Source organism: Antechinus flavipes, chromosome 1 (assembly GCF_016432865.1).
Source record: "Antechinus flavipes isolate AdamAnt ecotype Samford, QLD, Australia chromosome 1, AdamAnt_v2, whole genome shotgun sequence".
NCBI classification, from domain to species: domain Eukaryota; kingdom Metazoa; phylum Chordata; class Mammalia; order Dasyuromorphia; family Dasyuridae; genus Antechinus; species Antechinus flavipes.
This window is the reverse complement of record NC_067398.1, coordinates 690,089,976-690,106,756: the sequence shown is the minus strand read 5'-3', so window position 1 is coordinate 690,106,756 and position 16,781 is coordinate 690,089,976. Positions and strand designations below refer to the sequence as shown.

At 37.8% G+C, this 16,781-nt stretch overlaps 1 protein-coding gene across 1 annotated transcript in view; it reads left to right on the top strand.

The window, feature by feature from the left end:
• Positions 1–16,781, top strand: part of TMEM132B (transmembrane protein 132B) — a 660,968-nt gene that overhangs the window by 521,854 nt on the left and 122,333 nt on the right. Inside the window, exon 5 of the mRNA XM_051972617.1 lies at positions 8,717–8,860. Within this exon, the coding sequence (XP_051828577.1) occupies positions 8,717–8,860 (144 nt within the window). The remainder of the gene's footprint in view (positions 1–8,716; positions 8,861–16,781) is intronic.

The window sequence follows — 16,781 nt, the reverse complement described above, 5'->3', positions numbered from 1 at the left end:
ATTTTCTTTCCATTATTCTTGATTTTGTCCTCCTGGACCAAACAGAACAATTCTATTTCTTCCCAGAAAGAGGCAGCTAGATGATGCAATGCACAGAGAACAAGTACTGGAGTCAGAAAACTCCAAATTTAAATCTAGTCCCAGATACTAGCTGTGCAACCCTATGCAAATTATTTTACTTCTGCCTCAGTTTCTTTAATTGTAAAATGAGGATAATAAATAGTCCCTATCTTGCAGGAATGTTGTGAGGATCAAATGGGATAATAGTTGTAAAAAACCATTTAAGTTAGTACCTGGCACATAGTAGGTAGAGAAAGAAGAGGAGTAGATTTGGAAATGAAAGTCATGATAAGTGCCAATAAAAAAATCTAGGGTATTCTGGCAGCTAGGTGGCACAGTGGATAGAGCACCAGCCCTGAAGTCAGGAGGACCTGAGTTCAAATCTGGACTTACACATTTAATACATCCTAGCTGTGTGACCCTGGGCAAGTCACTTGACCCCACTTACCTCAGCAAAAAAAAAAAAAAGGTAGGGTATTCGGAGCTGAACAGGACCCTCTAGAGATGCTCTGATAAGGTCAGAGACCAGTGAGACACCCACCTCCATAATTAACTTTTTAAGGGTGTTTTTATACTGATGATAGTCAAACAACTTTTATTTTATTAATCCCCTGTCCCCTGAACTGCTATTTAGTAGCATCCTATAATCATGGCATTGATTTTTTAAGCCCAAACTCAGGACTTTACATTTTTTCTATTAAATTTTATCTTTTCTAAAACCTACAGATGTGACTGAGTTGATACTGCCTTGAATCAAAGTGAATTTTTATTGACTTTCTCCAAGGTTTCCCCTATTTAAAATGACTTTTCTTTGCATTCTAGAGGGACAAGTGGGTGGGTAATGGAACTGTGAAATTATATACTGTTCTATAGATAACATATTATCAGAATCCAAAAATAATCTTTAAAGTGGGGTCCATGTAGACTTTGGTAGTTATATAATATGGGGTGTTAGGATTGAAAGCCATCATTTAAATTGTACTACATGCTCCCATTTCTTTTGTTTTCTTCCTGAAGAGAAGTTTACTTCTGATTTGTAGTTTTAGAAATCTGTATTTGTGGTGTCTGTGGACAAGGAGAGAAAAAGATGGAATTTGATCAAAATTAGAGTAATTCTGAAATGTCAGAAAAAAGCACTAAGCAGTTGAGGGTGTACTGGTATGCTTTAGGCTTATTTATTTTTTTCCCTGAGCTTTCCAGGACCCACAGGAAGCTGAAATTGAGCAGAGCCCATCATCATTGCGATATTACTTGGCTTTGAGATTACTCTGTTATTTCAAATAATGACAAAGCATTGAAGTTATGGAATACTCCATGATTTTTATCTCTTTATCTTTGTTGCTTTGGAGTCCAAATATGTATTCTAGCCTCAAGACATCTTTGTGAGGCAGCAGAGCAAGAGATTAGTTATTGAATCATAGATTTTTCCAAGTTGGAATGGGATGAGGATGATGATGATGATTGATGGTGATGAGGATGATGATAACTAGCATAATACCTATTATGTGCCAAGCACTGTGCTAAACACTTTATAAATATTATTTCATTTGATTTTCATAACAACTCTGGGAGATGGGTAATATTATCATCTCCATTTGACAGATTAGGAAATTGACTTGTTAACTTATATAATCAAAATTATCTATCTGGTGTTCAGTTATGCGTTCCAGTTCTTCTTTGGTCGCAAACATACTATCCTATGTTCTTCTAATTTGCTTGTAATATTACTCTTTATGTCCAAATCACGAACCCATTTTGACCTTATCTTGGTGTACAGTGTTAAGTGTAGGTCAATGCCTAGTTTCTGCCACACTGGTTTCCAATTTTCCTAGCAGTTTTTATCAAATAGTGAGTTCTTATCCCCAAAATGGCCTTTAGATTTGTCAAATACTAGATTACTATAGTCATTGGCTTTTTTGTTCTGTGACCCTAACCTATTCCACTGATCAACTACTCTATTTCTTAGCCAGTACCAAATGGTTTTGATGACCACTAGTTTATATAATAAAATTTTAGGTCCGACACAACTAAGCCACCTTCACTGGCATTTTTTCATTAATTCCCTTGAAATTCTTGACTTTTTGTTCTTCCAGATTAACTTTGTTATTATTTTTCTAGCTCTATAAAATAATTTCTTGGGAGATTGGTGTGACACTAAATAAGTAGATTAATTTAGATAGTATTGTCGTTTTTTAAAATATTTGCTCAGCCTACCCATGAACACAATATTTTCCCAACTGATTAGATCCACTTTATTTGTGTGGAAAGTGTTTTGTAGTTTTGCTCATATAGTTCCTGACTTTCCCTTGACAGATAGATTGCCAAATATTTTATACTATCGACAGTTTTTTTTTTTTGTTTTTGATTTTTTTCTGTGTGATTTCTTTTTTTTTTTATTATAGCTTTTTATTTACAAGATATATGCATAGGTAGTTTTTTTTTTATAGCATTAACAGTTGCAAATCCTTTTGTTCCAACTTTTTCCCTCCTTCTCCCCATCCCTTCCCCCAGATGGCAGGTTGACCAATACATATTAAGTATGTTAAAGTATAAGTTAAACACAATATATGTATTCATGTCCAAATAGTTATTTTGCTGTATAAAAAGAGCTGGACTTTGAAATAGTTCGACAGTTATTTTGAATGGAATTTTTCTTTGTATCTCTTGCTACTGGACTTTGTTGGTAATATATAAAAATGCTGATGATTTATGTAGATTTGTTTTATATCCTGCAACTTTGCTAAAGTTGTGAATTGTTTCTAGTAGTTTTTTAGTTCATTCTCTAGGGTTCTCTAAGAATACCATCATCTCATCTGCAAAGAGTGATAATTTGGTTTCCTCATTATCTACTTTAATTCCTTTAATCCCTTTTTCTTTTCTTATTGCCATACATAATGTTTCTAATGAAACTAATTTTAATGGAATAGTTGTCAACTATTAAAATAAATGCACTATCCCAGATTAAGAACTCCTGAACATCAACATTTTTTCCCCTACAAGTTTACTTGCTCCATGGTCACCCACACTTTCTTAACAAGATCATCAACCCCAGGTTAAAGACCTCTGGACACCAATATTTTCCTAACAAGTTCACTGGCCTCAGGTTAAGAAACCAAGAAATACCAACATTTTTCTAAAAAAATCACTAGACCCTGGTTATTAACCTCTAGGTGCCAATTTGGCATCTAGAGCTTCATAACTTGTTAGATAAATCTTGTTAGGAAAATAATAGTTTCCAAGGCTTCTTAACTTAGATACAATGCATTTGTTGGGAAATTTTGGAATCCAGACATTCATAGCCAGGGGCTCTTAAAGAAAATGTTGGTCTCTAAGGTTTCTTAACCTGAGACCAGTGAGTTCATTGGCACTAGGCAAAGAAGTCTTGGAAACCAATATTTTTCTAACAAGATTGTTAGTGTATGAGGCCAGATTTGAACTTAATTTTTTCTGACTCCAATGCTTACCCATAGAGCCACCTAGTTGCCCTAGTTGGGAGAAACCTCAATGGCCAACCTATACCTGAGCAAAAACCCATTCTCCAATATTATCAATGAGTGGTCATCATCCAAGGTAATTCATTGCACAGATGTATAACTCTACATACTAGGAAATTCTTTCAGATGTCAATTCAGATATCAATATATCAATTTTCAGATATCAATTGTAACTTTCCCCATTGCAGCTAGTTTTGCGCTTTAGGCCCAAGCAGAAGAAGGCAAATCCCTTTTCTGAAAAACAATCTTTTAAATACTTGAAGATGGTTTTCATGACTCCTTAACTATTTTTTTCCTAGGCTAAACATAAAATCATGAAATTGGAGAGAGAAAGAACCTTAGTAGCCTAATCCCTTCATTTTGTAGATAAGGAACCTGAAACTCAGTGATTTGCCCAAGCAGATTAATATTTGATTTTAGGTTTTCTGTCTCCAAGTCAAGTCTTCTTTCTAGCACTGCAGAAATGCTAAGATCCTCCAATAAATCCTTTTACACATCATTTCAAGGCTCCCCACCATCTCTGTGGATACTATCTAGTTAGAAAAATGAAGTCCAAAGATTTTGAACCTGAGGCCCCATATGAACTTGTCAGGAAAAATGTGGTTTTTAAGCAAGGGTTGGTGATCTTGTTAAGAAAATGTTGGCCTGTAACCATTCTGCTTAGTCTGCTCAGGGCTTGTTTTTAAGGGGTTCCCTCTGGCCAAAGCAACACCCATGGATTTCTCCGGATCCTCCATGAGGAGGGATTATGTGGGGGAAGGGCAGTGAGGGAGTATGAGGGAGGGAACCTTTCTGGATTCATAGAGCTTCTGTACTTTTTACATTAGACTGTTGTTACATGGGGAGCTGTTTAATTTTTCCCTTTTCAGTTTTCAATAAATGAATTTTAAACACACACACAAAAAAGAAAATGTTGGGCAGCTCGATGGCACAGTGGATAGAATACTAGTCCTGAAGTCAGGAGGACCTGAATTCAAATCTGACCTCAGACATTTAATATTTCCTAGCTGTGTGATCCTGCCCTCAACCAAAACCGAAAAATGTCGACAATCAAGGTTTCTTAACTTGAGATCAGTGAACTTATCTGCAAAATGTTGGCATCCAGAAGTTCATAACCTGGAACTGGTAATCTTGTTAGGAAAATAATGGTTTCCTAAGTGGATGCCCATCAATTGGAGAATGGCTGAATAAATTATGGTATATGAATGTTATGGAATACTATTGTTCTGTAAGAAATGACCAGTAGGATGATTTCAGAGTGGCCTGGAGAAACTTAGATGAACTGATGCTAAGTGAAATGAGCAGAAGCAGGAGATCATTATACACGGTAACAAGACTATACGATGATCAATTCTGATGGACGTGGCTCTCTTCCACAATGAGATGATTCAAACCAGTTCCACTTGTTCAGTGATGAAGAGAGCCATTTACATCCAGAGAGAGGCCTGTGGGAAGTGAGTGTGGAACACAATATAGCATTCTCACTCTCTCTGTTTTTATTTGCTTGCATTTTGTTTTCTTTCTCAATTTTTCTTTTTCTTCTTTCTTGATCTGATTTTTCTTGTGCAGTATATGTGTATAAATATGTATACATATATTGGATTTAACATGTATTTCAATGTATTTAACACGCATTGGACTACCTGCCAGCTAGGGGAGGGGATGGGGGGGGAAGGAGGGGAAAATTTGGAACAAAAGGTTTTGCAAGGGTCAATGTTGGAAAAATTAGCCATGCATATGCTTTGTAAATAAAAAGCCTTAATAAAAAAAATAAATATTTTAATAAAGGAAAATAATGATTTCCAAGGCTTCTTAATCTAGGGCCCATGAACTTATTAGGGAAATTTTGGCTTCCAGAGGTCCATAACCAGGCACTAGTGATCTTTTAAGGAAAATGTTGGTTTGCAAAGTTTCAGTGGGGCTACTGAACTTGTTAGGAAAATGTTGATGTCCAGAGTTGATGCCCACTAACCCGGGGTTAGTGATCTTGTTAGAAAAGTGTTGATAACCAAGGCAAGTAAACTTATAGGGAAAAATGTTGATGTTCAGGAGTTCTTAACCCAGGATAGTGGACTTATTTTAATAGTTTGACAACTATTTCATTAAAATTAGTTTCCTTTGAAATCCTATATACTCCTTATGCCTTCAAAGCATGTTTTAGAAAAAAAGTTCTATAAGCTTCACCAGATTGCCAAAAGGAGAGAGGCTACAAAAACAAGGTTAAACACCACTGACTTCCACTATCTCTATAACCATTTTTTCTGGGTTTACCTTATCTGGTCTTTAAACCACTGAATTCACTGCCAGTAATGAGGCTTGAGGTTAGCTATTGTGAAGGATATATTTTGTTTTCCTATTCAGAATAATAGACAGTTTTGAGTGAAAGTGATCACCATAAATCAGGGTAAAGCAGCTTTTGGAGGCATGGAACATCTGGCTTGTAAAAACCATGTGCACACACTTGCACGCATCCACACACACACAAGCCAGCCTTTTGATGAATGGTTCAGTCTTTTCCCCCATGAAGCAGTTTGGTGATGTGAAAATGAAGGTTTCACTTGGAGACCTCAGTTTGAATACATTCTCAAATGCTTTGAAGCTGTGTGACCCTGAACTAATCATTTAATCTCTCTTAATCAGTTTTTCATCTGTGAAAATGGGTACGTACATTCCATATATCTCAGTGTAGGATAGAGAGAGCCATAGTTCATGGCTTGCTCTGACTCAGCTGTGTGATTCTGACAAGTCACTTAGCTTCATAGTGATTTAAGCAATACATTGTAGAAGAGTTGCACATCTCCCTTGGTAGAGGGAATTCCTCATGTGGGAGTTCTCAAAACAAGTGAAATCACAAGTCTAATCTGAGTCCCTATCTCTGGCTCTTTCTTTAGGCCGTTGAGGGAATCAAAGGACTCTTTGCACATCTGAAAGTGTATAGATGACAACTCTTGTTAGTTTATTTAACTTGGTAGGGATTCAAATAATGACTTATGAAATACTCTTGTGAATGTTTGGAGAAGGCTGACTAAAAGGTCAAATCTATTGCCTTAATCCACTGGAGAAGGAAATGGCAAACCACCCTAGTGTCTGCCAAAAAACCCGCTCTCCTTCAGACAGTACTGATGTCCTGTGATCCATGGGGTCATGACGAATTGGGCACAACTGAGTAACAACAATTTTAGCAAGAGTAATGATAAACTGGAGAACTTCTAAAAAGGGCCATTAGTCTGTGCCACGTGAGGTTTGTGACCTGCTAATTTATCCCAGAGAAGAGAAGATTGGGAGTGGGAATGGGGTGAGAGATCTGTAGACTATCTGCAAATAATTGAAGGGTTGTCATAGAGAAGAAGTATTAGATTTATTCTGATTTGGACTGTTGTTGTTCGGTTGTTTTCAGTCATGCCGTACTCTTCATGGCCTCATTTGGGGATTTCTTGGCAGAGTTATTGGATGATCTGCCATTTCCTTCTCTAGCATATTTTACAAATGAGAATACGAGGCAAACAAGGTCAAGTGACTTACTCAGCGTCACATAGCTAGTAAGTCTCAAAGGCTAGATTTGAACTCAGAAAGATGAGTCTACCTGACTCCAGGCTCAGTGTTCCATGCACTATGGCAGCCCATTTTGTACTTAGACCAGGGGATAAAAATTGCAAAGTAGTAGCCTTAGGCTCAGTTGCTTGGGCCTTCCTTCTGAATTACCATCCATCTCATCTGGATAGAAATCCAGTAATTTACATTGCTGTTTCCTCCATTAGAATGAAAGCTCCTTGAGGACAGGCACTGTACTTCGACTTTTCTTTGTATTCCTAAAACTTAGCATATGCCTGCCATATAATAAGTACTTCATAAATGAATGACAACATAAGAATGGGTTCCCCCATCACCACTGGAGAGTGTTAGGAAAAAATGAGATATGGCAGTAGGTTATCAATTGATTACCTGCTGTCAGAGATGTCACAGAGCAGATTATTATTCAGTGATTGGGGAAGAACACAGTGTAGTACAATGTAAAGAACATTTTTCTGGAGTCCAAAGGAACTACATTTAAATCCCATATCTAATGCTTATTACATGGGTGATCTTGGGAAATCACTTATAAACTCCCTTAGACTCATTTTTTCTTTTTACAAAATGAAGGGGTTGGACTAGATCATTTCTGAAGTCCCTTCTAGTTCTAGATCTATGTTCTTTTGGTCCTTAGGCAAATTATTTAACCTTACTGGGACTCAGTTTCCTTTTCTGTAAAATGAAGGGATCTGATTAAATGGTCTTTAAGGTCTGTTTCATTCTGTGATTCTGTGAACCTACTGAGATCCTTTCTCACCTGAGATACTCTTGAGGAGCAGATCCTCCTCATTTTCATCAATTCTCATTATTTGGTGGCATTTACCAAAGCCCCTCAAGCTAGGGATCCCAGTAGCTGGCCATTTAAGGGTAATTTATCAAATTTAATCCACACAGAAGTACAGATAAAGGCACAACTAATGGGATCATTAGAGGGATAGCTCTGTGGAGGAGGAGACAGAATGAAGCTTAATGGCCAGCAGAATGTCTCCAGGTGGTCCATGTGGGAGGACATCAGTGAAGGGCTGATGGGAAAAAAAAACTTTCAGATTTGCATTTGGTATTCTGCTGTTCATTGTGCTGTGGTGTTTTCTAATTCAACATTGAAATGAAGGCTTCACTCACCATGTAATTAAGCCTTGAAAAGCAGGAAATCACTTCCCCAAACACGTCTTTACCAGCAATTTGGAAAATATTGAAAATGACTTTTATCCTAGTACTTATGATGTCTAACATGTCTGGGTCGGGAGGTGGGGAGAGAAGGCAGAGCTTGAGCAGGAGATCTAGAGAGTGTGACAAATGACCTCACTAGTAGGGAGGCATGGAGAAGATGGCAGAGGAAATGTGCTTAATTATCTAATTCTAGGAATGAAAACTATGGACTAGTTGGTAATTTTCTATTTGGAATAAGCAAATGACTTTCCCCATACATATAATTTTTTAAAATTGCAAGGCAGGGATAAAGGTCAGGGAACTCCTGGGGGAAGAACCCCACATTTAGCATCCCTGCCTACTAATTTATCTTCTTTTTCTTCTTGTGTGTGTGTGTGTGTGTGTGTGTGTGTGTGTGTGTATACATGTGTGGCTACGTTTAGGACACGGAAATATTGAACACAGCTATTCTGACGGGGAAGACGGTCTCTGTTCCAGTCAAAGTGGTTGCTGTTGGAGAGAATGGCTCTGTGGTCGATGTTTCAGATGAAGTGGAGTGTAAGTCCACAGATGAAGATGTCATTAAGGTATGATGGGGAGTGGGTGGGAGAGATACCTTTGGCTCTTCATCAGCTTGTTGTGACAATCCCATGTAGTGCTATATGGCATATCCTAAATGGAAAGAGGAATATGGGATGTAATGTGAAGAGGGCCAGCCATGGAGTCACGATTGGAGCTCAAAGCTCAAAGTAGATCTTTTAAGATATCACAGTCTACTTCTTCACTTTACAGGTGAGGAAACGAGTTCAGATTGTCCTCTTCTACCTATAATCCATGTGACATTGGGCAACTTACTTGATATTTCTTGTTTTCAGTTTCTGCATTTGTAAATTGGGATATTGGGCTAGATTGGTCTCTAAAGCTCTTCTAATCTGTATCTATGATCTCATGTGCTTGAGACTGAAGTACATGGTCTCCTGAGACCCTTCTAGTCCAAAATGTGTTATTTTATTCCTGGTCCTGTTCCTGGCTTTTGGAATTCATTTATGACTTGACCACTTGTTTGTCCTAGAAATTCCCTCTGTATCTGGGGTCTACTCTCTCTGGAATATAAAACTATTTCTAGAGACTTCTAAACCTGGGATATGCTTTGTAAGAGTAGCCCCCTTCTCCCATTGGGATGTTCTTCTTGGGGGTCTCCATTTTTATGGAGGAATCCAAGCTAGCCTTCATCCCTTTCTTGGTCCTGTTTCTAACTTCCAAAACTTAAAATAAATACTACCTACCCATGTACTACAACTTCTACTTTTAATTTTTTAATTAAAGCTTTTTATTTTCAAAACACATGCATGATAATTTTTCAACATTGTCCCTTACAAAACCTTGTGTCCCAAATTTTCCCTTCCTTTCCCCCATCCCTTCCTTTAGATGGCAAGTAATCCAACATATGTTAAACATATTAAAAATATTTTAAATCTAATATATGTATACATATTTATATAAATATCATGCTGCACAAGAAAAATCAGATCAAAAAGGAAAAAATGAGAAAGAAAACAAAATGTGAGCAAACAACAAAAAGAGTGAAAATGCTATATTATAATCCACATTCAGTTACCACAGTCTTCTCTGTAGCTGTAGATGGCTCCCTTCATCACAACATCATTGGAACTGGCCTCAATCAACCATTGTACAACCTCTAGTTTTAAAGCAGTTTTCTGTGTTATCTTATTCTTTTTAGAATATAAGCTCTGTGAGGGGAGGGACTTTATTTTCCCTTGTATTTGTATTTCTTCTCTCTTCTTTCTCTCCCTTCTCCTTCTCTTCTCTGGATGCATACCTAAAAGTAGCATCACCAAAATTCCTTTTTCCATGAATTATTTAATATCATTTTAAAACAGATCAATGAGAAACAAGCAAAACTTTATACCAGGCACTGAAATGTATACTGATGTTTCTGCCATTTTTAATGCTGGTGGCAGGACTGTAAGATTTCTGTTGCACATAACTGTTTTTGGGGACATGGTTTTGACTTACCATAAATCCAGATCTTTGTAGTTAATTACAACAGCGTGTTGTGGAATTAAATTCCCCAGATTTCTACATTGGACAAATAGCCTCTTTGCAAGTAAAAGCATATAAAAATGTACAAGCTTGTAATAATATACTACTAATCATACAAATTATCAAAGGCCATGGAGAGTCAACCTTGGAATGAGGAAAATCTAGTTTCACATCCTGCCTCTGACAATAACTTAGAGAAACCTAAGCTAGACCCAAAGCGCTGGGGGCACAGAGCTAATCCCTGCTGTTGGTTTGGGTTTAGCTTTGGGTGATCCTGCTTCTAATTAAATGGATCAGCTTCCCCTTTCTCAAACTTGTTAGTTTGTTATGTGTAGAGGACCCCAGATATTGGGAAACTCTGAGAAAAGTATACTTGAAACAAGGATACTTACAGCAAGGTGTTTACTCAGTGTGATTGATGAGATAATGGTTCTCTAGTTAACATATACTAGTGTGATGTAATGATGTAATCACTCTAGTTAGCATATACTTAGTGTGATATGGTGATTTAATGGTTCTGCAGATCGCACATGCTCAGTATGCTGTAGTGATGTAATGATACTAAAGTATTTAAGGGCTGAGAGACTGGAGACACGTGTCAGTGCTCCAGCTCGATCTTAGATGCCAGACTCTATCCTTGACCAGCCTCATAGTGGCTCTCCTGCCTTCATCACTTCTTCACCTAAGACCAAGGCCCATCCAGAGATCCTCCAGAAAGCTAGCCTGGATGTTACAGTTATGTCCCCTTCATTTGGAAAAATTGCTTAGGGCTTGGGTTATGGCTCATGTCTTCCCAAGGCAATTGGTAAATAGTATTCAATGTACCATATGAACCAGATATCAGATAGGTAATTTATAACTGTAAAAAATTACTAAATACCACACTCTCTCATTCACCAAATTTAAAATAGAATTCAATACCATAACTTGTCTACCGACAGAGATTGCTAGGAGGTAACTCCATGAAGCAGCTTGTGATAGTGCTAATTTGGCATTTTAGATTTCATCTCAGCTTGTTGCTGGGCTTACAACTCTGCTGACAAAATGCCAGACTCAGTCTAGTCCTCTTGCTGGGGTCTGTTCTTAGATGTGAAAACTACCAGCCAGCTACAGTTCATTAGTCCCTCCAGGTCTCCAGATTGCTTAAGGTTCTTGACATTGCTTTCCTGACCTCCATCCTGGGGATCCCCATTGGCCTAAGATCAGGAGAGAAACACCCAAGTAAGTAAAGGCAGCTAGAAAGCAAGAACAAGTTTGTTTATGTAGGAGCTGTGATCAGCCCTATGAAGGCTGGGTAAGATTTATCCTTTTCTCTTTTTCACTCTATCATGTGCTAGAGACTATGCAAAATGCTTACAAATATTGTTTCATTTCATCCTCACAACAAGTTGCAATAGGTAGGTGCAATTTTTATACACCTGCTCCATTTTTCATATGAAGAAACTGAGACAACCAGAGAGTTTGATTTGCCAATCACACAGTGTGTCAGAGGCTGGATGTTTTTAGCCCAGCTCTTCCTGACTCTTGTTATTCTTATCATTATTACTATGTATTATCACAGAGTAAGACATTGGCAGAATCCAGATCTTCTTACGTGTCCCCCTTTGAGTCCCATACAACTCCTGTTTTATTCTCCTCTAGGTCAAGATTTATTTTCAGGAAGTTCTTGATATAGTCATTTATAGTTTCGTATTTTTTTAAAGGGATTTCCCCAATGCTGAGGAAGTCATGTCCACGTGATGGTTGTTTAGAATTTTAGCATCCCAGAACATTTGATCCAGAAGTTCCCTTAGCATACCCAGTACAGCATCCTGTGTGACCTTAATTAACTTCTGTGTGCCTCAGTTTCTTCATATATAAAATGAACTTTGATGGTGGCCTCTAAGGTTACTTTTAACCCTGGTATCTTCTTTCTGAGATTACCCCCAATTTATCCGCTATCTTTGTTGTTTGTATATAATTGTTTGAACATTGTCTCCCTTAGTAGACTGTGAGTTCTTTAGAGAAAGAACTGGCTCTTTTCTTCCTTCCACCTCTTTCTTTTGTATCCCCAGTACTTTAAACATTTCTTGGCAGGTAGTTCAGAACTTAATAGATGATAGTTATTGATTGACTGACCTGAGTTCAAATTCTGACTGTACCACCTGTATAGCCTTGAATCAGACTGAGTTCCAATCTCCTTCATCTGTAAATTTAGGGAATTGAATTAGATGCATCATCCAGGTCTGTCTAGCCCCTAACATCCAGATTCCAAGGCTATTCCACAATCCACCCTACCATGCTTGTCTCAGCCTACGATGGGAGGTCTGAACATCTTGCTTGGGATTTGGGAGAGATGGTTGTTGCAGCAGTGGCTCTACAAGCCATACTTTTTGCCACTTCATCATGCTGTCTTAGTAAAACCTTGTACTTGAGAGAGGAAAAACATCTGTTCAAATTCTGCCACTGAGATGGACTAGCTATGTGACCCAGGCAAATAATTTAAGTCTCAGTTTCCTCATCTGTAAAATAGAATGAATAGTTTTTTCCTTATTGTTGTTCAGTCATTTCAGTTATGTCTGACTCATCGTGACCCCATGTGGGATTTTCTTGGCAGAGACACTTCAGGGGTGTGCCATTTTCTTCTCTAGCCCATTTTACAGATGAGAAAACTGAGGCAAATAGGGTTAGGTGTATTGCCCAGGATCACACAACTAGTAAGTATTTGAGGCTAAATTTGATCTCATAAAGATGAGTCTTGATTCCTGCACTCTATCCACTGTATCACCTAGGGCTGCACAAAACATATCTGGGATAAGTGATACAAAATACAGTCTAAAATCATTCTTTTAAATCATTTGGAAAGGGATACTCCAAGAAATAGGCCCTCTAATAGTTTTCTAATTAAAAGGATTTTCTTTTTTTTCTGACTGGATTCCCAGCTCTGTTATTTCTCCGTTGCTTGAATAATTATGAGAACTTGAAGCACCTTTTGAATCTCGTTTTGGGGTGCAAAGCTCTGATTGCACACCTTAGTTATTGCTATGACATCTGTAACATCAACTGCACAAGGCTGTTATGAGATGCAGATGATATAACTGTTGTAAAGCCTTTTTAAAATCTTAGAACACTATGTAAATGTCAGCAGCTATTATTATTATCATCATAATAAGCATCCTCTAATCCACAGTTTTGTGTAATATTAACTCATTCTAAGTGCTTACCTTAGGGTATCTCTATAGCTTCTCTGAATTAATGGTTGGGCTTCTGAGCCTGTCCAAATCCAGCAGGTGGTTCTTACATGTTCTTGGCAGGTTGCTGTTTGAACCAACAGAGTGAATATCTCTGCGTGTGCTCTGTTTTTCTTTAGCTCATCCGTTGGCTTTATCTTTCATAGTGGAGACCCCAGAGATTCGGGATGGGAGCAGCTGTGCCTTCAGAACCATTCCTCCTCCATTAAGGGGACTAGAGAACTCTCAGATCACAACTATTATTAATTTAAAAAAATAAGTGCTGAGTTCTCACCATCCTGAGACTGTGTCTGCTCCTCTAGAAAGGTTTGGTATAAAATACCGTCTTCAGAGCCTGCAGGTAGACTAGGAAGCCCTTTAAGGTTTTTGTTGTTGCTATTGGTCCAAAGAGAGGAAAAGATCTGGGAGGAATTGGACATCTTTTAATTCTTTTTACTTTGCAAAACTTGGCGGGAGTTGGCCTGAAGGTGGTTGTTGATAAAATCTGGACTCTTTTTGATTGAAAAAATAGTTTTTTTTCCCACCAGAAAGTATTTATGTGAATCAAAATCAGAAATAATTCTTGAGAAAAACCCCCAAACCACAGGATTTCTAAGTTTGGAAAATACATTTTTTTCCCAGAGATAAAAGGGAAAAGACCTCAAGGTTTAGGACAATGCCTGAGCTCAGAGGCATGGTTTTTGATAAAACATATCTTAAATGGCTTAAATCTTAAAGAATTGGGGAAGGTAGTGGATAGAGTACTGGCTCTGGGGTCAGGGGGACCTGAGTTCAAGTCCAACCACAAACAGTTGTGTGATTTGGGCAAGTCACTTACCTCTGATTGCCTTGCAGCATCTTTCCCCTTCCTCCCCCCCAAAAAAAGTAGAGAGAGATGAATCAGATCAGAGATTGAACCCAGAATACTGGTTGTCCATTGTACTTCATGGCATCAATAATAATAGTGATGTAGAATGTTTCCTTATAAAACACTTTACTCATTAGTGACTTTTTGAGGTGAGCAACACTAATATTATCTCTGTTTGACACATGGGGAAACTGAGTCTCAGAGTGATTACAGACAAAGGACAATAGGGTGCTAGACTTGATCTCAGGAGAGATCTGGGTTCAAGAGAGACCTGGGTTCAAATACTCTCTCAAATATTTGATACTGGTGTTATTCTGGACAAATAATTTAACCTCTCTGATACTCAGTATCCTTATCTTCAATATGGGGATAATACTAAGGTAATTGTGAGGATCAAGAGAGGTGATGTTTGCAAAGCAATTTGCAAACCTTAAAGTGTTATAAAAACTCTAGATTTCACAAAGTGAGACACAATATATAGTCACCTCACTTGAAATATATAACAATTTGGGGATGAAGGTTCTAGTTATTCGTGCATGTTATTGTTATTATTAGTAAAGTTCCTTGAGAGCAGGAATTGTATTTTGTCTTTCTTTACTTTCCCAGCACTTAGCACTGCACCTAGCACATAGTAGGTACTTAATGCATTCTTGTTCAATTATCATTATTGTCAATATTATTATTTTGTAAGCTGTTTCAGGGCAGGGATTGTCTTTATTTGTATCCTCCGCATTTAGCACAGTGCCTGGAACATAGCAGGTGCTTAATACATTCTTGTTCAATTATTATTATTGTCAGTATTAATATTCCATAAGCAGCTTGACAGCAGGGATTGTCTTTATTTTTGTTTGCTTCCCCAGGACTTAGCACGGTGCTTGGCACATAGTAGGTGCTTAATACATTCTTGTTCAATTCTTCTTTTTGTCAGGTATTATTATTACATAAGCTGCTTGAGAGGAGGGATTGTCTTTTGTCTTTCTTGCACCTCTAGCACTTAGCACAGTGTCTGGCACATAGTAGGTGCTTCACAAATGTTTATTCTGTTATTATTATCACCAATGTTTGTGTGCCTTAGCAACTCCCTAGGATCATTGGGGGAAAGGGGGGAGAATGAGGAATTTTGAAAGCCTTGTCCAATCTTGTCAGTGACTTAACCACAGATTGGAATTAGTCACTAAGTCACTAATAGGTTTTGTGTGACCCACCAGTAGAATGTAAGCTCCTTGCCCAGGGTCACATAGATAATAATCATCAAAGGTAGGGATTTAAATTCAGGCTTTCTAAACTTCAAATCTACTACTTCACCAGACTGGCAGAGCAAGTTAAAAAAATATACATTGGACCCATCCGGGTCCAGAAGTAATTAATTTACTTTCCAAAGGAAATTTCAGACAGGCAGCCCCACATGAATCTTCATGAAAAGGCGAATTGGTGATTTTTTTCTTCTCATTAAAACTACCTTTTGACTATGTAAAGGGCCATAGTTTTATTTTCTCTCAAATCTGATTAGTAATTGTGTTGTTTATCAATAAATTGCCCAAATCTCTGAGGTTCCCAGATCATCAGCATATCAGCTGAGCTCTCTCCCTCTTTTGGAAGAAACACAAAGAGACTAGATACAGATCTCAGAGCTAGTCATCTTCAACTTAACTCTGCACTAATTAAATTTTGGTGCTCCTGGAATTATATCAACCGGAGAAAGATGAGATAGGGAAAGGTCAGGAAAAGGACTTAAAGCAAGGTTCCTGGGTTTTGGGAGGTGCTGGGGTCACTTTACTTTGCAAAAATGGCCTTTGAGGGGTGAAAGGGATGCTGGAGAGCTAGGAGCACCTGCTTCCCAGGATTTTTATGAAGATCAAATGAGCTAATAATTGTAAAACACTTAGTACGGTAGTTGGCACATAGTAAGTGTAATATAAATGAAATAATGATGATATTTCCTAATGAACATGTTGGTCCTTATTCCTGGGTTATCTTGACCCAATTCAGCTAAACAAACATCTGTTAAGTGCCTACTGTGTGCACATAGAAGGTGTCATGCTAGGGGATGGGTATTCAAAGACAAAAATAAGATAGTCCCTTCCCTCAAGGACCTTATGTTCTATTGAAGGGAAGGAGATATGTCATATTACTAGGAATCTAAATACAGAAGGGGACTCAGATGCCAATGCTCCTATGATTATGAAAATATGTAAAAATTATAAATATGTATATATCTGTATATCTATATATCTAAATGTAAAGTGATGTTGGGAAGGGGGAGGGCATAAAGGACTGAGAACAAAGATTAAGTGTTGGGGAAGGGTTCTTGAAGGTGACAGGTCTAAGTTGGACCTTAGAGGAAGATTAATAAGCTTAATGAAAGAG